Source organism: Dermochelys coriacea, chromosome 9 (assembly GCF_009764565.3).
Source record: "Dermochelys coriacea isolate rDerCor1 chromosome 9, rDerCor1.pri.v4, whole genome shotgun sequence".
Taxonomy (NCBI): Eukaryota; Metazoa; Chordata; order Testudines; family Dermochelyidae; genus Dermochelys; species Dermochelys coriacea.
This window is the reverse complement of record NC_050076.1, coordinates 11579203-11603412: the sequence shown is the minus strand read 5'-3', so window position 1 is coordinate 11603412 and position 24210 is coordinate 11579203. Positions and strand designations below refer to the sequence as shown.

The following is a 24210-nucleotide window of genomic DNA, read 5'->3' as shown; positions in this document are numbered from 1 at the left end:
GTGGCCATGCTGCATTAAACAGACCAGAATGGGACCTGCAGCTTGAGCTGCGTCCACACTGCAAAATGACAGGGCTTGGACCCAAATCACAGCAGGACTCAGACTTGGAACCAACCCCCTACCAGGGTTTTAGGACCCTAGTCAGACTGATTTGTGTGTGGACAGAAATGAGGTATTGAATTCAAACCTGTGACTCTGTGTGAGTCAGAGCCCAAGCTTAGAGTGCTGTGTAGACATACCCCCTATGGTTTCAGGAGCTAAAAATTACCTTCCAATAGGATTCCTTCCTTGTCTGGAGTTTACATGCTTAACTTTCAGAGGTTAGTGTGTCACTACCCACAAAAATAAGAAAATCCTCTAAATAAAAGAGAGAAGAATATTGAGATTTTTTAATTATGATGAGTAAATTTTTAATTTCACAAATAAAAAAAAAACTGTTGTACATTTAAATGTAAGGGTAAAAACACAAAATCCACCAAAGATAAGTGGAACAAGGAACTAACAATCAAATAAAAAAATAATTAAAGGGAAGTTTGGTCAAATTTGGCCCCAAATTTAGGTGTTGTGTGTGTGTGTATTTACTTTCAGCCTTGGAGGCAGTATTTTATAGCCTAAAGGATAGAGCACTGGATTGGGACTTGGGAGAATTACATTCTATTCATGGCTTTGCTACTGACCTGCTGGGTGACCTTGGGCAAGACACTTCCCCTCTCTGTGCCTCACTTTCCCCATATGTAAAATGGGGAGAATGATACCTACCTCATTTGTAAAGCACTTAGAGCTCTATGAATGAAAAGTGTTATATAAGAGGTAGGTGCAATCTTGTGTCAGTGAATGAGAACCTGAAAATGAAATGGGTCTGAAGCTGACCAGTCAGTTTCACTTTTGTTCACAGTCTGTTTTCATTGTCTGAGCTGAGAGAAAGCAAACAATAAACTGCAAAAATAACCATAAAAAGTTAAATTTCACTTTTGAAAAATTCTCTCAGTTCTAATTATCAAAATAGGCTGTTAATATTGGTGTAGAAACTAGTTTATTTTAATCATCACTTTTAGTAATGGAAAATGCCAATTTTATTGAGGACACATGAAAATTTTGACTTCAGTGGGACCTGGATTTCACTCAGTGACAGAACTCCCATTGACTTTAGTGGGTCCAGAATTTTACCCCTTGCCTTCAGAGCTGCCAGCAAAATGCCTAACACATTGGTGATCTACTGTTAATAATATATAATGGTATTGTGAATGGTGGCTGCAAATGTAGAGACACCAGAGGTGTGAGCAAGAGAACCTTCACCATCACCAGTTGAGGTGTCTCTCATTTGAGCTAAAGGAGCACTATTAGTTGTGACTGAGGAGCAAGAAGTTGTATTCACTGGGACCAGCCTCTGGAGGAAGAGATGTTCACACATACTTAGCCAGTGTATTGCAATAGCAAGAAGCTGTTGGCGTTTTGATTCTGAACTTTCTTCCCTAGGGTTGGAACTTGTTTACTTTCATTTTCAGTTGGTTATTCCATATTATAACATGACAACTAAGTTGGTTTGTAATTAATGCATCATAATTGCAGATATATTAAAAAAACAAACCAAACTCCTTTGCATTCAGACAGAGAACGGCCTAAGAGATAACAACATAAAACCAAGAGTCTCAGAGTGGGAAGTGATTCAGGAATCTGGTGTGAAGCTAAAGCCCATGTATGGCCCAGGATACACTGGCATGAAGAACCTGGGAAATAGCTGCTACCTCAGTGCTGTCATGCAGGCCATTTTCAGCATCCCAGAGTTTCAGCGAGCGTAAGTAATTCTCAGCAGTGCTTTGCGCAGGCTCTGATGTCACAAATCTATCATTTATGTAATCCATATAGTATTTCAGTGTGTAACTCTTCTTGTAAATGGCTGTCTTCCAGCTTTTTCAATGGCTTGACAGAGAGTGTTTACGGACTAGGGAGGAAGAGGTCCAGGACTTCTACTGCTTTTGAAATCAAAATCGCTTTTGACTTCATTGATGTAGGATTGGTCCCTGGCTCATGAACTTCAGCCTGGTCTGCATACAGTTTCTGAACTAGCATCTATTTATCTGTGGTACTTGAATGGCTCCCATCCCCCGTAGTATCAAAGCTTTACCATCTTTAATATATTCATTCTCTCAACACCTTTGTGAGGGAAGTAAGTGCTGTTATCCCCATTTTACAGATAGGGAATTTAGGCACAGGGTCTTCCCTGAAGCTAAGTGACTTGCTCAGGATCACAGAGAAAGCCTGTGGCAAAGCAGGGAATTGAACCTAGGTCTCTCAAGTCCTATGCTAGTGCCTTAACCACTGGACTATCCTTCCTTTAGAGGTACAGTAGTATAACTATGTCAGGCATGTGATTTTTGTCCCCCAATATAATTAGATCAGTACAATCCCTAGTATGGAAGCAGTTACATAAAGGTGTATTATACAGATGTAACTTATTTCCTTTCCTGCACAGGAGTAAACTATGTCTACACTGCACTTTTGTCAGTAAAACTTTTGTTGGTTAGAGGTGTGAAAAGTACACACCCCTGACCAACAAAAGTTTTACCAATGAAAAGCGCCAGTCTGGACAGCGCTTTGTCAGTGGAAGACACTCTCCCGCCAACAAAGCTACTGCCTCTCATTGGAGGTGGTTTTATTTTGTCGCTGAGAGAGTTCTCTCCTGCCGACAAAGAGTGGCTACACTATGTACCTTACAGTGGAATTGCTCTAGCTGCACAGCTGTGTCACTGTGCGGTGTGCAGTGTAGACACAGCCTAAGCTATACTAGTGTAAGCACATTTATACCAGGTTTCAGAGTAGCAGCCGTGTTAGTCTGTATTCGCAAAAAGAAAAGGAGTACTTGTGGCACCTTAGAGACTAACAAATTTATTAGAGCATAAGCTTTCGTGAGCTACAGCTCACTTCATCGGCGCTGTAGCTCACGAAAGCTTATGCTCTAATAAATTTGTTAGTCTCTAAGGTGCCACAAGTACTCCTTTTCTTTTCACATTTATACCAGTATAACTGTGTTCACACTCAGGATGTTATACCAGTGTAACTACATCAGTAGTTAAACCAGTACAATTTTTTTGTGTGTAGATGGCTTAAAAGGGAGATACATATCTTACCAGCCAAAGCTGTTTCTTGATAAAAATCTCAGCTTTGCAAGTGGGTTGTTTGTTTAGTTACTTTCCTCTGCTGAGTGAGAAACAAATGCTGTTGTTTTCAGTTCATTTAGGAAATTTCTCTTTCTTATTTTATATCTCAGAGTTTTTCTTGGCAGTCAAATTTGAACACTCAGCATTCCCAGGCTGGGAATAACAGCCGTTTATAGTTGTTTGTGGAGAATTGCACATGGTTGAAGATAAAACTTAGCATGTTCCTTTATATCCCAACGGAAGTAGTGTATGTCTTGAAAGTGACACTCTCAGATCTTGGACATCTTCCTAGATTTTCATGTAGCCCTTGCCTTCTGGAAAAAAAGGCGGGGGGAACATGGAATTTGTTTTTATTTATTTACTTACCCATATGGAGTGGTGTCTGCAGATTCATTAACTCCTTCACTGTAGGACCCTTGTGCCAACTTCCCTAACTCAGTTTTAAATGTAATATCCGGATTGACTTTGCCAAGTGCGGCTGCTTTCGGCAGCATGATTGTTGGACCTGTCTGGAGCGTTTGGCATCACTGACATAGCGAAGATTTTTAATGAGGGAAGACGTACCAGGCTTAACTTGGACATAGTCTTTCAATGTGGCCCCACATCTTTGGCAGATCTTCATTGTGTTCTGATGAAAATTGCCAAGCTCTGCACACTGTGGGAGCACTGAATGGATTCACAAACTCTTCAGTGCCTGTTGAAAAGGCACAAATTAGTCTCTCTCTCTCTTTGAAACTGGGCATCAGAAACTTGTTGTCAGACTGCAGTCCTTACCATTTGTATGATGTATATCCAGAATTCAGTTAAAGAGCCATTGATTAGGAACCAGGAATTCATTCGTTCTAATCCTGACTTGATGCACTTGGGCAAATCACTTACTGTCTCATAGAGGTTACTTATCTCAGAGAGATGTTATAAGACTTAATTAGTGAACGTCCATGCAGTACTCTGATGAGAGTAAGTGCTACAGTTCGTAAGTTTGCTGTCCACCTATCCATGGTGCTTATATGGCTCCCATCTCTGTATTTGAATGCCTCACAATCTTTAATGTGTCACAACACCTTGTGATGTAGTGCAATGCTACTATCCCCATTTTACAGATGGAGACCTGAGATACAGAGAGACTAAGGGACTCTCTCAAGGTCATGCAGGAGGTCAGTGGCAGAGCAGGGAATGGAATCCAGATCTCCCAAGTCCCAGGCTAGCACCCTAACCATTGATCTATTTTTCCCCTCCACTTAGGAGCTTCTAAAGCAGAGAGGGATTGTTTGTTTGCATCATGGTGGTGGCTTAAACTTGTCACTATAGAACCCTCCCAAAATATCACTGCAGTACAACCTGCTAGGGCATCCAGGTGTCTTAGCAAAGGACCCAGATAAAGTCACCTATAATCTTTGACCATTTCTCCTTTATTCTCACTGCCCAGGTATGTGGGAAACCTTCCGAGAATATTCGACTACTCCCCTCTAGATCCAACACAAGATTTCAACACGCAGATGTAAGTGCCAGGTTCCTATTATTAAGCATATTGAGTCAAGAATGCTACAGCAAACTAGCTGTAAATAGTAGGAGAGCATCTTGACAGGGGTTGGGGAGAAGGACAGGGGAGGAGGAATGATGGTTATATATCCCAGCCTAGCTAATTGAAGACGGTAAAGAGATTTCAAGGAGTTAAAGTTATTGTCAGTTACTTTTCTCCAAATCTGCAGGAAAAACTTTGTCTTTCTGTTTGTTTTTCTTCCCCTTCTCCCTACAGGGCTAAATTAGGACATGGCCTCCTTTCGGGCCAGTACTCTAAACCACCAATGAAATCTGAGCTTATTGAACAGGTGATGAAGGAAGAACACAAGGTATTTGACTGAGCATTCGCAGCCTGATAACTAGGTAAAAGTGATGTCCTGAGAAAAGGGAACAGGTGCTGGCTATTGGAGAGCATGGGGGTGCAGTTGGTCCCATGCGGCATGTTTAGCAAAGTGTAATGTGCAAGATTCTCCTCAGGAATCTATTAGTCAGCAGCTATTTGTGCAAAGTTTTAAAGGGACCAGGTTTTTTTTGCTAATAGGGTATTCTACTGCTCCAGCTGTGCCATGAACTCCTGTGCACATTTTTAAATGGACAACAGAAGGCTATTTTAGAGAGCCCTAAATATTTGGCACTGAAATCCTCAACCTGGCTAAAGCTCAAAATGAAGGATAATGACCCAAAGGACCTGATCCTGTTACCAGTGAAATCCAGGGCAAAACTGTTGATTTCAGTGGCATCGGGATAGGTTCCAGTATGGTGAACAGAAGAATATTTAATGGTACAGGAGACTTTTGTCTCTGTAGGACTGACTTTTTTATGGTAAATAATGCAATTTTATGACCTCTGTTTCATAATTCACCACTTCTGATTAGTGATGGGCCAGCCTCAGAGATGGCGTTCAGATCTCTGTCTATTCTGGAGTTAAGATGGGGCATAGTTCATATCTAATGGTGTGGAAAACTTGTCAGATCACAGAATGTCTGCTGTCTCTACCCTGGAAACACAAGAGTAGAGGTGGCTTTCAATACCCTCCATCCTACTGCCACTGGAGTTTCAAGGCGGTACAGTTGTGGCCCATGTTTATTTTATGACATAAATCATTTACAGTAAGAAGAAAGGATAGCTGCTTTGTGTGGAGTGGAGATCAGTTTGGGTCTAAAATAAAGGCAGTCATAGAGAGGCATAGTGTATTACAGTCAAACATCTGTAATATATAAATGAGGAAAGGGGAGAGAAGGATTTTTTTTCCTAGCCTGTCTCACATAGGATCTCGTCCACCCATAATAATGAGCACTCGTAGTGTGAAACTGACCTTTTATTGCAAACAGTGGAGCTACATAAACAGTAATTTTGCAGTAGCAGAGACATTTTGTTTGTAGTTCCTGAAAGTCCAATATTGTCCTTGTCTCTGGTTTGCTGTTGCATCGTTCCTTTGTGGCATGAACGTCAGATCTTTTTCTAATGCTGCATAAACCATTGCTCCTTTTTCAGTTTGCTTACCAGATATCCAGGGCCAGCCAAGGTTGGTATTGCTGCATCCACCTACCTCCATATTAACTTATCTGCACACGCTTCTCTTTAAACAGTGGGTACCTTACGCTTTTATTCACGCAACAGTCAAGCAGCCTATCAAGCCTCCTGTATATCCTACTATCCCTTGATCCTTATCACATCAGTCATTTTTGAACAAGACATATTAAGCTCAATTCTTGTGTGAGCAAGGTTCATGGATGCTGTCTGGTCCCTGGTAAATAAGGGGCATCAGCTAATCTCCTACCTCGTCTTGCACAAGTGCTCAAGGGAAGGTTTACAGGAGCTGGTGAGGCAGCTGGTGAGGTGGAAGAGAGACAATGACTTTGGGGACATCATTTGCTATGGGGCAAGGAGTGCAGTTGCTGCCCCCCAAATCTTGTTACAATCCCCCCCCCCTTGACTTTGGACAGGGTCTTTATGAAAGCAAACCTTCCTCTTCCCCTCCCGCCCCCCACTTGAATTTTTCTGAAGTGATGCCTCTGTTTGGGAAAATCAGGTTCCTTGCCCAAAGCTATAAGGGGGGTAGGTTGAACCCCCAAACTGTTGGAATTTGCCTGTTTGCTTTCTGATGGTTAAATTATTTTACTTTCTTGTTACAAACTCTAACCCACAGGGATTCATAGAATCATGGATTTTAAGGCCAGAAGCCGACCTCCTGCATAATATAGGCCACAGATTTTTTTATCTAGGGTGGGCCCTGGCTGGCTGTTACGGTTATTTTTTGCTGAATCATTCCACCAGCTTACACTTTATTAACAGCCAAGGAGGAATCCAGGATGGGGTTCCATCAGCAGTTATTCCCAGGGCAGCCTCTGGCAGCTTGCTGCCATTTCCCCCCTTCTCCCCAAAGGGTGGTGCTCCCAGCTGGAGTGAGGAAGCCCTTTGTGAGTGTTGTGGACTTGCAAAATGGGGCATTGCACACCGTGTTCTAAAGAGGGAGCCCAAGAGGGGAAGTTTGGATTTCAATCTCAGCTTTCCCAGGGTTCAGTTGGGGGCACGAAGTTGTGAGGCTCTTGGTTGGGCCCATTATAACGTAAGTTGTGAGCTCTGAAACATGTATCCAAATCTGGGGAAAGAGGGTGCTAGGCACATGTTTGGGGCTCCAGTTCTATCCCATGTTAACCGCCATGTTTTCTTGCGTTATGTGGCAGCGCTGTTTTTTGGGCCCCTCATTGATCACTGGGCAGAGAAGTTCCCTCTCCTCCCCAGGAGCTTCTCCACAATAGACTGGGGCTCGGATCATCTGGGCATATCTCACCAAATCAGTTCCCTGCCACTACAGGGGCTTCAGGCATTAGAGGCACCCTGATCTCTCTTGTTCTCAGCCTGTGGCTCACAGCCGTTTAATCTAACTAGTCATTGGGCTCAATATAGGGGGACGTTAGTGAACTTTAATGGCCTGTGTTATACAGAAGGTCAGCTTAGAAGATCTAGTGCAGGGATTCTCAAACGTCCTTGCACTGCGACCCCCTTCTGACAACAAAAATTATTACATAACCCCAAGAGGTGGGACCAAAGCCTGAGCCCACCCAAGGCCTGCTGCTCTGAGCAGGGGAGCCAAAGCCCAAGCTCCACGACCTTGGGTGGGGGGGGGCCAAAACCCAAGGGCTTCATCCCTGGGTGGGGGTGGCCTGTAACTTGAGCCCTGCTAACCAGTTCTGCAGCCTAAGCCGTGGTGGGGCTTGCGTTTGGGCTTGGGCTTAGAGTGGCTGGGGCCAGTCCCGACCCACAGTTTGAGAACCACTGATCTAGTGGTTCCTTCTGGCCTTAAACTTTACGAAACCATGGACCACAGTTCATCTTTCCTCTGTCTGCAGGGGGGTATCATTAACTCACGTTTCTCTCCGCACTTTCCCCCCACTCCCCTTTCAATTCAAATCCTAGTGCTTCTAGGCTTCCCCTATTTTCTTCTGGCAATCCCTGTTGGTGGGGTGACTTTGTAGAATCCTGGAAGCAAGCTCTTAGTTACCATGAAAATACAGTGCTGTCTTGCCAGGCACATGCTATAGAGGTTTATGTCTGTGCAACTGTATTACCTCAGTTTACTTTGATGCTGTTTTGGCAGTTAAATTTTGGATCTAGTTTGTATTTGTGTCCCTGCCAACCTTTGTTACCCTGTGCCCAATACAGAACATGAAATTTAACCAGAGGCCAACCCTCCCTCCCACCAAGGTGGGATGTTTGGAAACAAAAGGTCAACTGGTAATTGATACTGAAGATACTGTATCTGGAGGGGAACTTTCTTTCTTGGAAGAATCATCTATGATAAATTCCAAGATGTATTTTTAGATATAACAGAAGCTGGACATGCTTTTGTCACAGAAACAGTGACAGTTGCCATAGTTACCTATATTATACCCCTCACCACCCCCACTTTCTTTCTGATGCTAACAGAAATTTCACCCTCCTGATATTCTTATTTAATAGGGAATTTGTCAGTAGACAGATTTTGAACAAAGGTGGAATCTCTGGTTTGCAACTGTGGTTTGCATAATCTAAAATCACATCTCAATGAACGCTTATCCTGAATGATTGCTTTGCCAGTGGTTTATTCCTAGGTTTACAGAAGCTTTAGTGAATCTTGCTTGCATTTCATTTATTAAAAGTTAAGAACTAACATTAACGCTTCATTAACACTGAGAAATGGAGGACACAATTTTCAAGAAGTACAACACCGCAGTGTTAAGATGTCTACTGCGACTAACTTGTTGCATATCCTATGTATGTTTAACAAAACAAAGGGTAATGTGTTAAGTTTCACATTTAATGGGATGAGGGGGATTAGAATGAAAACTGCATCTCCACTTTAGCTACAGCATTTGCTACTGTGAATGTTGTAATAAACTATCCAGAGCTTTCTGCAGAGTAACATTTGGGGCTAATCTCTGCCAGTTAATTAAACAGAAAGATCTCCATCCATGGGCACAAAAGAATATGCATTGTTCATAATTTAGTAGATTCAAATGTCTTCCTGTTTAAGCAGTTTTTAACCTGGTGTCAGGAGTGAAACAGTTTTTATTGTTTTAATTCTTTGTTGTACTATGGCCTTGTTTAGAAAATTGGTGGGGTAGACATTTCCCATTCTCGCTCCCTCTTGTGGAGCTGCACTGGTGGCATTACAATGGTGGGAATTTTGTAGATTAATGCTACTGTAGACCTAGTGCACATTTTGCCCTCCAAGGTGTTTGCTCTGGCATTTGCAATGAATGAGTGTAATTGTGTAGGGATTTTTGACCAAACCTGTAAGACTGTTTCCTTAACTTCTGTTTTTTGTGTGTGTAACATGAATTTCACATCTTAATCATTAGCATTTCTCACTGAGTGCAAATGGACCTTTAACATCCTGGGTCTTTGGAATCCAGCCATAAACTGATGTCAGTGGATGCCGCCTGTCAAAGCATTTGTGTGAGATTTTGAGTTGTTCAGTCCACTCTATATATAGCTAAACTGTTCTGCAACTGTTGATGAGGAAAGTATGCCCAGTAGTCTATAAATATTCCTGGTTCTGTGGAGTTAGAACCTTCTTTCCACTACTGTAAAGCAGTTTAGGAAGAGCAGTGGGCTACTTGGAGCCATTTCAACATAATAAAGAGGCCCAAAGTCTATAGAGTCACCAGCAACTGATTTTTCATTCAGGACTTTGCCAATGATCTTGTCTTTTGGCTTAACTTAATCAAGCTTCCCTCTGGTGGAAAGGGCTTGCTGTGTGTGTGAGATCCTAGTCTTGAGAATACGGCACATTTGCACATTTTTCTTCTCGCTACTCAGATGGTTGAATAAAAGTTGCAATTAAATGGCAATGGGGCTTAATTCCAAATTCAGTGCACCAAAAATCTGGGCAAGCCTGGTTGGGGCCGGGCAGTTTGCTTGTTTCTAAGTCCTTCTGTCGTAGAAGGAAGCAGGGTATATAGTTTCTCCTTTGATGCAGGGCAGTTGAGGACACCACTATGATACACAACCCACTATTCAGAAATTCCCAGCACTATTAAGTCTCTAGATGTTTACAGAAGCCCTTAAAGAGCCTCTTAGTGTAATGATATTACTGATATACTGCCAGCAGCTGAGCAAGCATTGTAAACTGAGGGCCTGGTTCAGATCTCCATGGATCTAAAAGGAGTTAGTCTTTGTTGATACTGGTGACACTGAGATCAGAACTGGGCCTTCAGAGTGAAAGTTTCCTTTAAAAATATGTCATATTTCATGCTGCTTCTCCTATTATAATGGGGTGGTAGCACCACTATACTTACTTATTTACTAGCCAGTTTTTCCAAGTGCTCTAAAATACACACACTTGCTTGGATTGTCTTGAAAATTATTGTGCCTCGTGGGGGCACAATCTAGGATTAGTGGTCAACTGGTAGAGAGAGAGCCTCCTTGTGCCCTCCCCCCCTGCCCACAGGTGGTCACCACTCATGCACTATTCTTTACCATAATTTCCTCAAAATACCACCACTTCCTCAAAAAACAAGGGAAATTCACTGTCCAAAAACTTTAACACAGAATTAGGGTTGATGGGCAGTGCCTCATTCCCTTCCAGAATGCAGGATGCACCTGTGCTTAAACCTCTGTAAACTGGGAATTACAGAGTTAGGGTTCACACCAGTCCCAGTCTGCATCCTTTACTCTGCCGTCTTTGAGTGAGGCCCCAACTTGCCCTTGTCAGACATCCTAGCACTCTTCCCTTCCGGAGGATATGGGGGACTGTAGGGACAGAGCACACGACCTTCAGGCAGGGCCGGCTCTACTGTTTTTGCCGCCCCAAGCAGTGCGCCGAATTGCCACCGCCACAAGCGGCTGAACATAGAGGCTGCCACTGAATTGCCACCGTGGATGGCTGAAGATAGAAGCTGCCACCGATTTGCTGCCACGGGCGGCTGAAGAGAGAGGCTGCCGCAGAATTGCCGCTGCCGCGGAAACGCCCTAACAGCACATGGACTGCTGCCCCTTGCAGATTGCCGCCCCAAGCACTTGCTTGGAACGCTGGTGCCTGGAGCCGGCCCTGGCTGCAGGTGAAGCTGTCAGACCATGTTCTCACTAAGGTGAAGTCACATTTCGAGCAGACTTAATGAACACCAGCTAGCTGCATCTGGCCTAGATTTGGCCTACTCTGCACAAACCACCCTTGAGTTGCCAGTTGTTACCACCTCTGGACCCTTGTCCTAAGGATTCCCTCTGGAACAACACCTGCACTTGCTTCTGTCATGTAGCATGCTGTCTCATGTAAGTACTGTTGTAAGCACTCCCCGCACCAATCTATGCAGCTGTGCTGAGTGCAGTGAAGGGCAGTTGGAGTGTGCAGATAAATGAGAGAGTTCTGTTGGTCACAGCACATAATTTAGTTATTCCTCATGTCTTCTTATTAGAAGGCAGCCCTGGCTGAAGTATAATTACAGTGGCTCCACAGGAGCTCTTGCCAGCTTTAGGGGACATAGAGGTGGGGTGCGGCTGATGTATACTGTAGTTCTTTGTTTCCTGGTTTTCAGAGATATAAGTATAGGTGCATTTGCTGTTCTGGTCAATCCAAATGCTGCATTTACAAAGCTTTTAGGCAGTGGTTTATGAATCAGATTCAGTGGCATGGCTTTATTTCCTGTGGCACTTTGATTATGAAATCTAACTTTTAAGGTTCGAGCCAATGTGTAATTCCGACCAATGTGCACAGAAGTGCTTTTCAGAAATATTTCTCTCTTCATTTGTTTTTAGCCTCAACATAGTGGAATTTCTCCTCGAATGTTTAAGGCCTTTGTAAGCAAAGGGCACCCAGAATTCTCCTCCAATAGACAGCAAGATGCACAGGAGTTTTTCCTGCACCTTATAAACCTAGTAGAGGTAAGAAAGTGTTCACTACTTCTTCTCTTTATCTCTGCTTGACATGTTAGGGGATGAGAAACAGGATAGTATATGATCTCGTCATTTTTTTACAAACCCTTTAAGGCTTTGGCTACATGAGAATTGCACTGATCTAACTAAATCGGTTTCTAAACCAGTATAAAAAGAAAAGGAGGACTTGTGGCACCTTAGCAACTAACAAATTTATTTGAGCATAAGCTTTCGTGAGCAACAGCTCACTTAGTTCAGTTGATACCATTTGAGCATCATTAAGCAAGCTATGAGTGCTATAAGCAAATTGACTGTCCCTTTCAACAGCTACCCAGTATACAGTACAAGTTGTCAATATATTTATAATTATGAAGACTGTGAATGTTAAATGGAGAAGATATTATTATTATCCCACATATTTATATCCTCTTCTGGAGCAGATATATCACCCTGTCTAGCTCCCTTACAAATATCAGTTGTATGTTATTGAATCATTATGGGGAAGATGGATTCCCATACTGAAAGCAAAGTGTCTGTTGTATGAAATGTTACTCCCATTAAGCTGCAGCTCAGTGCTGCAATGCAAGAGAGTCAGCACTAATGCTAATACTTTCTTTAAGGCATTGAAAAGGAAATTTACAAAGGAGATAACCAATTACAATTTAAAGCATAACCTCGCCCCAGGATGAAGGGTGTTTGTTCATGTGTTACGCTCTGTGTGAAGTTATTCAGATCAGTGTGCATAATGTTCCATGTCCCAAACCGTGTGCACTGATTATGGGGGTGGTGAGTAGATCTTTTCCTGTGAGTGCCTGATAACAGACATTCACTTGCATAACAAAGAGAAGGTGTATTATTTGAGTGGCATTCCAGCTGGATAATTAAATAAAATTTGTTTGTTCTGTTTCAATGCAGTTCTCAGAGCATAAGAGTAATAATCTGGTTGCTGAAAGGATTCTGTAAGGCACATTCTACCCAACATATTTACTGTAACCTGCCTTCTTCCTACTCCCTACTATTCCTTTCACTCCATGCAGCACACCTATATTCACGCCCCCATTCTGCAAGTTACACTGTGTGGGCAGACATCTGTGTCTCCTCACAGATGTCAGTGGCAACTTCAGGGCTCATGCAGGGGTCTCCCAGCATGGACTAAGATGTGGCCCTTAGGGCGTGAGCTCCTTGGGGCAAGGGTGGTGTCTTTTGATGTCTGTAAAGCACTTTGCAGACCCTGGGCTGTGTGATGCTACTCAAGTGATCAGGTCTGATCTTCCTTGCAGAGAAACCGCATTGGCTCAGAAAACCCCAGCGATGTTTTCCGGTTCCTGGTGGAAGAACGCACACAGTGCTGCCAATCCAGGAAAGTCCGATACACAGAAAGGGTAGACTATCTCATGCAGTTACCTGTGGCCATGGAGGCAGCAATGAACAAAGGTAAAGTCAAAAGGGTGCTAGTGGGCTGGCTTGTTGGTGCTGTCTGTCTAAAATCAATAAAGGAAGGCTGATAGGGGATGGGCTAGGGTTAATATAATACTATGTCCTGGGTTGGTTGGCAGCAACTGGCATTGATCCTGGGAGCTTTGAATCTTGGTACATGATCATCTTCTACTTGAGCTAAAAGACCCAGTTCTGTTAGCTAGGGCTGTAGCAGGTGCATTCACCTTCATAAGTGGCCCATCCACATTGAGTTGGTGGTGGGCTACGTAGAATCTGATCAAGAACACAACATTCCAAATTGTCTTGCATGCCTACAGGGTGTACATATGTGTGGACTCAGGGCTCCAGGTCTGCCTGAGTATTTCCACAGCATGGGGAAAGTGCTGCAAAATGAAGAGGACTCCTCTTTCAGAAAGCCGTTGACAAAGTCCCACAGCAAAAGCTTTTAAACAAAGTAAGCAGCCAGGAGATAAGAGGGAAGGTCCTCTCATGGATCAGTAACTGGTTAAAAGATAGGAAACAATGGATAGGAATAAATGCTGAGTTTACACAGTGGAGATGGGTAAAAAGCATGGTTGCCCAAAGGTCTGTACGGAGACCAGTGCAGTTCAATATATTCATAAATGATCTGGAAAAAGGGTAAACAGGGAAGAGGCAAAATTTGCAGACAATACAAAATTACTCAAGATAGTGAAATCCAAAGATGATTGCAAAGAATTGCAAAGGGATCTCATAAAACTGGGTGAACGGGCAACAAAAAATGGCAGATGAAATTCACTGTTCATAAATGCAAAGTAATGCACATTGGAAAACATAATCCCAACTCTACGTACAAAATGATGGGGTCTAAATTAGCTGTTACCACTCAAAAAAGTGATCTTGGAATCATCATGGATGGTTCTCTGAAAACTTCCACACAATGTGCAGTGGCAGTCAAAAAACCTAACAATCTGCTGGGAACTATTATGAAAGGGATAGAAAATAAGACAGGAAATAGCATAATGCCACTATATAGATCCATGGTATGCCCAAAGCTTTAATACTGCATGCAGTTCTGGTCACCCGATCTCAAAAAAGGTCTATTTGAATTGGAAAAGGTACAGAGAAGGGCAACAAAAATGATCCAGGGGCATGGAATGGTTTCCATATGAGGAGAGACTAAAAATATTAGGTTGTTTGGTTTAGAAAGGGATCATAGAATCATAGAATCATAGAATATCAGGGTTGGAAGGGACCCCAGAAGGTCATCTAGTCCAACCCCCTGCTCAAAGCAGGACCAAGTCCCAGTTAAATCATCCTAGCCAGGGCTTTGTCAAGCCTGACCTTAAAAACCTCTAAGGAAGGAGATTCTACCACCTCCCTAGGTAACGCATTCCAGTGTTTCACCACCCTCTTAGTGAAAAAGTTTTTCCTAATATCCAATCTAAACCTCCCCCATTGCAACTTGAGACCATTACTCCTCGTTCTGTCATCTGCTACCATTGAGAACAGTCTAGAGCCATCCTCTTTGAAACCCCCTTTCAGGTAGTTGAAAGCAGCTATCAAATCCCCCCTCATTCTTCTCTTCTGCAGACTGAACAATCCCAGCTCCCTCAGCCTCTCCTCATAAGTCATGTGCTCTAGACCCCTAATCATTTTTGTTGCCCTTCGCTGTACTCTTTCCAATTTATCCACATCCTTCTTGTAGTGTGGGGCCCAAAACTGGACACAGTACTCCAGATGAGGCCTCACCAGTGTCGAATAGAGGGGAACGATCACGTCCCTCGATCTGCTCGCTATGCCCCTACTTATACATCCCAAAATGCCATTGGCCTTCTTGGCAACAAGGGCACACTGCTGACTCATATCCAGCTTCTCGTCCACTGTCACCCCTAGGTCCTTTTCCGCAGAACTGCTGCCGAGCCATTCGGTCCCTAGTCTGTAGCGGTGCATTGGATTCTTCCATCCTAAGTGCAGGACCCTGCACTTATCCTTATTGAACCTCATTAGATTTCTTTTGGCCCAATCCTCCAATTTGTCTAGGTCCTTCTGTATCCTATCCCTCCCCTCCAGCGTATCTACCACTCCTTCCAGTTTAGTATCATCCGCAAATTTGCTGAGAGTGCAATCCACACCATCCTCCAGATCATTTATGAAGATATTGAACAAAACGGGCCCCAGGACCGACCCCTGGGGCACTCCACTTGACACCGGCTGCCAACTAGACATGGAGCCATTGATCACTACCCGTTGAGCCCGACAATCTAGCCAGCTTTCTACCCACCTTATAGTGCATTCATCCGGCCCATACTTCCTTAACTTGCTGACAAGAATGCTGTGGGAGACCGTGTCAAAGGCTTTGCTAAAGTCAAGAAACAATACATCCACTGCTTTCCCTTCATCCACAGAACCAGTAATCTCATCATAAAAGGCGATTAGATTAGTCAGGCATGACCTTCCCTTGGTGAATCCATGCTGACTGTTCCTGATCACTTTCCTCTCCTCTAAGTGCTTCAGGATTGATTCTTTGAGGACCTGCTCCATGATTTTTCCAGGGACTGAGGTGAGGCTGACTGGCCTGTAGTTCCCAGGATCCTCCTTCTTCCCTTTTTTAAAGATGGGCACTACATTAGCCTTTTTCCAGTCATCCGGGACTTCCCCCGTTCGCCACGAGTTTTCAAAGATAATGGCCAAGGGCTCTGCAATCACAGCCGCCAATTCCTTCAGCACTCTCGGATGCAATTCGTCCGGCCCCATGGACTTGTGCACGTCCAGCTTTTCTAAATAGTCCCTAACCACCTCTATCTCTACAGAGGGCTGGCCATCTCTTCCCCATTTTGTGATGCCCAGCACAGCAGTCTGGGAGCTGACCTTGTTAGTGAAAACAGAGGCAAAAAAAGCATTGAGTACATTAGCTTTTTCCACATCCTCTGTCACTAGCTTGCCTCCCTCATTCAGTAAGGGGCCCACACTTTCCTTGGCTTTCTTCTTGTTGCCAACATACCTGAAGAAACCCTTCTTGTTACTCTTGACATCTCTTGCTAGCTGCAGCTCCAGGTGCGATTTGGCCCTCCTGATATCTTTCCTACATGCCCGAGCAATATTTTTATACTCTTCCCTGGTCATATGTCCAACCTTCCACTTCTTGTAAGCTTCTTTTTTATGTTTAAGATCCGCTAGGATTTCACCATTAAGCCAAGCTGGTCGCCTGCCATATTTACTATTCTTTCGACTCATCGGGATGGTTTGTCCCTGTAACCTCAACAGGGATTCCTTGAAATACAGCCAGCTCTCCTGGACTCCCTTCCCTTTCATGTTAGTCCCCCAGGGGATCCTGGCCATCTGTTCCCTGAGGGAGTCAAAGTCTGCTTTCCTGAAGTCCAGGGTCCGTATCCTGCTGCTTACCTTTCTTCCCTGCGTCAGGATCCTGAACTCAACCAACTCATGGTCACTGCCTCCCAGATTCCCATCCACTTTTGCTTCCCCCACTAATTCTACCCGGTTTGTGAGCAGCAGGTCAAGAAAAGCGCTCCCCCTAGTTGGCTCCCCTAGCACTTGCACCAGGAAATTGTCCCCTACGCTTTCCAAAAACTTCCTGGATTGTCTATGCACCGCTGTATTGCTCTCCCAGCAGATATCAGGAAAATTAAAGTCACCCATGAGAATCAGGGCATGCGATCTAGTAGCTTCCGTGAGTTGCCGGAAGAAAGCCTCATCCACCTCATCCCCCTGGTCCGGTGGTCTATAGCAGACTCCCACCATGACATCACTCTTGTTGCACACACTTCTAAACTTAATCCAGAGACACTCAGGTTTTTCCACAGTTTCGTACCGGAGCTCTGAGCAGTCATACTGCTCCCTTACATACAGTGCTACTCCCCCACCTTTTCTGCCCTGCCTGTCCTTCCTGAACAGTTTATAACCATCCATGACTGTACTCCAGTCATGTGAGTTAGCCCACCAAGTCTCTGTTATTCCAATCACGTCATAATTCCTTGACATCACCAGGACCTCCAGTTCTCCCTGCTTGTTTCCAAGGCTTTGTGCATTTGTATATAAGCACTTGAGATAACCTGTTGATCGCCCCTCATTCCCAGTATGAGGCAGGAGCCCTCCCCTCACAGACATTCCTGCCTGTGCTTCCTCCCGGTATCCCGCTTTCCCACTTACCTCAGGGCTTTGGTCTCCTTCCCCCGGTGAACCTAGTTTAAAGCCCTCCTCACTAGGTTAGCCAGCCTGCTGGCAAAGATGTTCTTCCCTCTCTTCGTAAGATGGAGCCCGTCTCTGCCCAGCACTCCTCCTTCATGGAACACCATCCCATGGTCAAAGAATCCAAAGCCTTCTCTCCGACACCACCTGCGTAGCCATTCGTTGACCTCCACGATTCGACGGTCCCTACCCAGGCCTTTTCCTTCCACGGGGAGGATGGACGAGAACACCACTTGCGCCTCCAACTCCTTTATCCTTCTTCCCAGAGCCACGTAGTCCGCAGTGATCCGCTCAAGGTCATTCTTGGCAGTATCATTGGTGCCCACGTGGAGAAGCAGGAAGGGGTAGCGATCCGAGGGCTTGATGAGTCTCGGCAGTCTCTCCGTCACATCACGAATCTTAGCCCCTGGCAAGCAGCAGACTTCTCGGTTTTCCCGGTCAGGGCGGCAGATAGATGACTCAGTCCCCCGGAGGAGAGAGTCCCCGACCACCACCACCCGCCTTCTCCTCTTGGGAGTGGTGGTCGTGGAACCCCCAACCTCAGGACATCGCATCTCATGCCTCCCAACCAGCGGAGTCTCCTTCTGCTTTCTCCCCCCAGACATATCATCTGGTCCATTCTCCGCAATGGTACCTGTGGAGAGAACATGAAAGCGGTTAGTTACCTGTGTCTGTGTTACTGGAACCCGGACATTCCGCTTACCTCTTCTGGAGGTCACATGTTGCCAAGCTTCTTCACTGGCCTCTTGGCTCCTCTGTGCAACCTGCTCTATATCTTTAGAGCTTTGTGCCCCTAGAAGCCTATCCTGAGTTTGGTCCAGAAAATCCTCAGTCTCTTGTATACAACGCAGGGTCGTTACCTGTTGCTCCAGACCTTCAATCTTCTCTTCCAATATGGAGACCAGCTTGCACTTTGTACAGACAAAGTCGCTTCTGTCCTGTGGAAGAAAGACAAACATGGCACATCCAGTGCAGGTCACAACAGCTGAACCCCCCCCCTTCCATATCACCTACCTACTATGAGCTTCCTCAGAGACGTTGGCAAGATGTAAGCCTCACTGGGCTCACTCCAGGCGAACTCCCAGGCAAACTCCTGCTGTGAGCTGCTCTGCTGTCCCCGCTGCTCAGCTGGTTCGCTGCCGCTCAGCTGGTTCGCGAGGCTCTGATCAAGGGGAGATGTGATAGTGGTCTATAAAATCAGGAATGGTGTGGAAAAAGTGAATACAGAAGTATTGTTTACGCTTTCATACAATACAAAAAACCAGAGATCACCTGATGAAATTAATAGGCAGTGGGTTTAATGTAAACAAGAGGAAGTACTTTTTCACATAATGCACAACTAACATTTGAAACTCACTGCCATGGGATGTTGTGATGGTCATAAGTATAACTGGGTTCAAAAAAGGACTGGATAAATTTATGGAGGATAGGTTCATCAATGGCTATTAGCCATGATGGTCAGGGATGCAGCTCCATGCTCAGGGCTACTTAAACCTTTGACTGCCAGATGCCGAGAGTGGAAGATGGAGTGGATTGCTCCATAATTTCCCTGTTTTGTTCACTCCTTGAAGCGCTGGTGTGGGCCACTGTCAGAGACAGGATACTGGGCAAGATGGACCACTGGTCTGACTTAATATGTCCTTTCTTTTATTCTTATGTTCTCTGGCATGCTTGGTTCAGTTTGCTGTGTTCAGTCCTGCTTTAATCTGCCACTTAGGCAGATAAAATGCAAATTTTTTTAACAATGAGAGTAATTAACTATTGGAATTAATATGCAAACTAGATACCATTAACTTGGGTTTGAATAGAGACTGGGAGTGGCTGGGTCATTACACATATTGAATCTATTTCCCCATGGTAAGTATCCTCACACCTTCTTGTAAACTGTCTAAATAGGCCATCTTGATTATCACTACAAAAGTTTTTTTCTCCTGCTGATAATAGCTCATCTTAATTAATTAACCTCTTACTCCCTCTTTTCATGTTCTCTGTATGAATATATATATCTTCTTACTATATGTTCCATTCTATGCATCTGATGAAGTGGGCTGTAGCCCACGGAAGCTTATGCTCAAATAATTTTGTTAGTTTCTAAGGTGCCACAAGTACTCCTGTTCTTTTTGCAGATACAGAGTAACACGGCTGCTACTCTGATAACTATTGGAACAGATTACCACAGGAGGTGCTAAATTCTTTGTCACATGGAGCTTGGCTATCTCCTAACAGACCTGCTCTTGTTGAGCCACAGTGTGATGCAGAAATGATGCAATGTGATTCTCAGGTCTATGTTATGCAGGAGGTCAGACTAGATGATCATCATGATCCCTTTGGACCTTAAAAGCCATGAATCTATAACCACTTTTTTTCTTTTCTGGAATAAGAGACTGATGAACATTAGGAGACAAAATTGAACTTTTGTGACACTGTAGGCCTGGGGGTCTGGATTTCCTAATTGCAACCCATAAGGCAGATTTCAAATGCCATGGTGACTTCTTGTGAGAAATATCCCATGTCTTGGCACTATAAAGGGTTGAGTCTCCTTTCAAGAGAAGGGGGCTTTCCTCCAAGGGAGGTTGATGTGAGCCTAATCTTTGAAAAATATTGTAGAATTAGTGACCATGGCTGCATAGATCTACTTCTCAATATTTTAAATATTCCTACAACAGCTCAGTATTCAGACAGAATCTTCTTTTTTTACCTGGCCTTTCTTGGGTCAGATGCTGCAGTTAGGTGGGACAGCTCTTCACCAGGGTTTGTTACGGTTCCTTCAGAGTCATCTAGTCCAAGCATTTTGCTTAAATTTATTAGGAAACGGAGGAATTCAGTTGACTGTTATAGAAAAGTGTCATCACTTTGTTTTCAATTGCAGAACAACAGAAATTGCTTATAAAGAAATAGCAAAACTTACATTTTTAAACACTTGTGTGGCACTTTTGTGACAAAGCTGCATCGAAAACGTGAACACAGATTTTTCTCTTGCTTTGTAAATTATGTGTATGGATTATCTGCACAGTCACACTGATGGTTCTTAATAGTCAGTATTTATTTATGATAGTGCCTCAGTTGGATATCCGGGCCCAGTTGTGCTGGGCAGTGTGCAGATATAGAAAACAGAAAATCCTTGCTCTGAAGGGCTTACAATCTAAAGACACGAACAGCAAAAGGACAGAGCATATGTAATGCCGACAGACCCCAGTCAGCGGCAGGCAGGATCGAACTTGGGACCTCTGGAGCTTAGTATATGAGTCTCTACTGCATGAGCTAAAAGCCAAGAACAGACTCATTAATTGCTTGCTAAGTGGTCTCAGTGCCACTAGATGGTACAGAACACCACACCCAGAAGGTGTGTGGGTTACACATAGGCGACAACATACAAGCAAATGAATGTGGGGAAGAATTAGCCCAACTTTTTTAGTTACATGTATTCTAGGGGTTCTTTTTTTGTTTTCTGGATTTTAATGAGGTGGAGAGTGAGGGAATAGGGAAAAGAAAAGAAAAAAAGAGGAATAGTTGCAGCTTGTCTCCTGTCAAGCTAGACCAGCAGGCTGGGTTTTGTTGGCATCATGGTAGAGGCGAGTCTGAAGGAGGGAGTATGAGGTGGTGGCTGTTTGTATATTATCGGGGTGTTTTCCCCATGCATGAGGAGCAATGGGAGAGAAAGTGCAGTGGTATGTAAGGGAGAGGGTAGTTAGGAATGGCGGGGAGCATTGGTAGAGTGAGGATGGGGGTTCATATAATGATAGGCTGTGGTGAAGTTGTGCAGGGCCCTAAAGGTAAAGGACAAGAAGTGTGTGTTTGATGTAGAGGTGAAGAGGGGAACCATTAAAGAGACTCAAAGAGGGGCTCTGTTGTGGTCAGTAAATTTACCTTGGTTTTGCTGTTCTCCACTGTTTCTTTCACATCAAGTTTTAATAGATTTTAAGGTCATAAGAGGCTATTTGAAAACCTAGTCTGTCCTTCTGCATAACAGGCTGTAAAATTTCAGCCAGTGGTTCCTGCATGGAGCCCGTAACTTGTGGTTGAATTAGAAAATACATTTTAGAAAGACATCCAGTCTTGATTTGAAGACTCTAAGGGAGGCATTCCTTGATAATCTGTTCCAACAGTAAATATGTTCTGTTAAAAATTTGCATCTTATTTCCAGGAGTTTATAGCTCAGGAGCTTTTAGTTTTGACAATTTCTGGTACAACTGGCCATCACTGGCAAGGTAAGCACTATAGTTGTGCCCAGTATAGAACCCTGACCAGTCAAGAAAGCACAATGGATGGCTAGACCAGCAATGGTTTTCAGAGTCGGATTGAGCTGATGAAGTTGGCAGAGAGGCATAGCCATTTGTACAGAAATAAAACCCCTGCCACGAAGAATTTAATCACTTGTTTCCAAGAGTTCACACTGCCCTGTCCTCTGTGTGATCAGAACCCTGCTAACCAGAAATGTGTTTAAAACATGGCTGTGATCCTGATGCAGACAGGATTTTGATGTCTCCTGGACATATTTAGACCCATATAAAAGCCCCCCCCCCAATTTTTTTTTTAAAATGATAGTTTTGTATTTCAAAAGCTGGTGAGAAGTAAGACTGCAGTGAAAGATACTGTGGCGGATACATTGTTCATGTAGCCTTCAGCGTCATGTCTGCTTCTGATCAGATGAATTAATTGCCTACGAACTGAAGAGGAGAGAAGCAGAAGCTGCTAGGAGACCTCCACCAGAGCTCGTCCGTGCCAAGATCCCGTTTAGTGCGTGTCTGCAGGCCTTTTCTGAACCAGAAAATGTAGAAGACTTCTGGAGCAGTGCCCTTCAAGCAAAATCTGCAGGAGTTAAGTAAGTGTTTTGTGGTTCCATATTAAAAGCACAATGTGTTCATAATATAGTTTATTTTACCACTTGGCTATGATACAGCAAGAAATAGACAGTGATGCAGAGTCAGTTATGGATCAGGATTAGTGATGAGGCTCATGAATGTCAAAGGTGCAGATTAGTACAGCTTTGCCCCAGTAAGAAGTGTAGTTTCCCTTTCAAAAGCTTGTAATGACCCCCAGAACAACAAATAAATAAATCATCTTTGTTGAACTTCAGGAATCATCTTTATTTGGATGTTTGTAGCAAAGCTTCTTCTTGTTGTTTGTTATTTATTGGTATTACAATAGCACTGAAGAGCCGTAGTCATGGAGTAGGACACCATTTGCTTGATGCTGTACAAACAACAAAAGCCACTCCTTGTCCCAACTTGCTTATAATCTAAGTATAGACAACAGATAGATACAGACAGACTGATGGGGGAGTACAAGGAAATAAGGAAATAATATTGGTGATAGGCAGGGATCTCCGCCTAACTGTTGTCAAGTTTCTGTAGGCATCGTGAGAAGGGAGAGTTTTAAGGAAGGATTTGAAGTTGGATAATGAGGTAGCTTTGTGGACGCTTATTGGGAATGTAAAACTTAGTGGCTTGATACGTTTCTGCCCACCTTTAACCTGTGTCCCATGCAGTAGCCAGTGGTAGAGACCTGTGTTTCCATACAAGAGACCAAGTATGGATCTCTGTCCCTTGACCCTTGTCCAGCTTTGTCTGAAGATGCTCTAAAGCACCACATGCAGCCCCTAGGCAGAATAGGGTGGAGCAAATGGAGGTAGAAGTTCTTACTTGATCAGCCTGTAGGGATGAAGATTTCAAATTGCAGAAAGGGCAGGACTAAAAATTTGGTTTCTGATATATATGTCTGAATTTCAGCCAAAATATACCCAGCATGTCTATCAGTGCTGTAGAGTTAGGATACCTTTGTTATACTTAATTATTGTTACTTATATGGTGCCACTTTGCATGGTGCTTTACAGGCAAATATAAAGAGGAGGAACCTGCGTCCATGCGGTTTACAATCTAAAGTCAGACCAAAAAATGTAATAAAAAGGGCTTGGACACAAAAAATATTGGATGGTCAAAGGAAAATAGAAGGAGGGGTACAGCCATAGGGGGCATAGCTTTATGCCAAGAAGAAGTGTTAAACAGTTTGGGGTATTACAGAAGCTTCAGTGTGTCTTCAATAGGCCCGGCAACTGGTCTGTTTTGGTAGACTGCCTTCTATTTTTAGCAATGCCAGCAATTGGTGATACTCTTTACAGTTTCACCTACTGCACCATATAGAACACAGGCAGACAAACACACTTGGAGGGAAAGAATGTAGGAAAAACCAAAGTGTTTCATACATTAACTGTGAGCATGTCCAAAGGTAGTAAAGAATATTCTGCTATTCTAAACAGAGGCAGGATTAGGTTGTATTTAAAAACAAAACAAAACAGGTCTTCAAATACATTGATACAAAAATAAAGAAAAACACACTTGTTTTCCTTAATTTAACAATGTAATATTAAACATTAAACATTAATGTTGCAAAAATAGTTAGCATTCATATAGTCCTTGTCATCTGTAGATCTCATTTAGAAACAGCATTCGGGTCTTTGGGTGCTTGTAGCTAGATTACCTAATAGCCAATGTTCCTATTTGTAAAAAGATAATGTCATTTATATATATATATATATATATATATAAAATCA

At 43.6% G+C, this 24210-nt stretch overlaps 1 protein-coding gene across 1 annotated transcript in view; it reads left to right on the top strand.

Annotated features, from left to right (window-relative positions):
* The window catches only part of USP13 (ubiquitin specific peptidase 13), an 89034-nt gene that overhangs the window by 47642 nt on the left and 17182 nt on the right, over positions 1-24210 (top strand). The window contains exons 8-13 of the mRNA XM_038416135.2: positions 1608-1795; positions 4585-4656; positions 4915-5008; positions 11919-12044; positions 13316-13469; positions 22308-22482. Of these exons, the coding sequence (XP_038272063.1) occupies positions 1608-1795; positions 4585-4656; positions 4915-5008; positions 11919-12044; positions 13316-13469; positions 22308-22482 (809 nt within the window). The remainder of the gene's footprint in view (positions 1-1607; positions 1796-4584; positions 4657-4914; positions 5009-11918; positions 12045-13315; positions 13470-22307; positions 22483-24210) is intronic.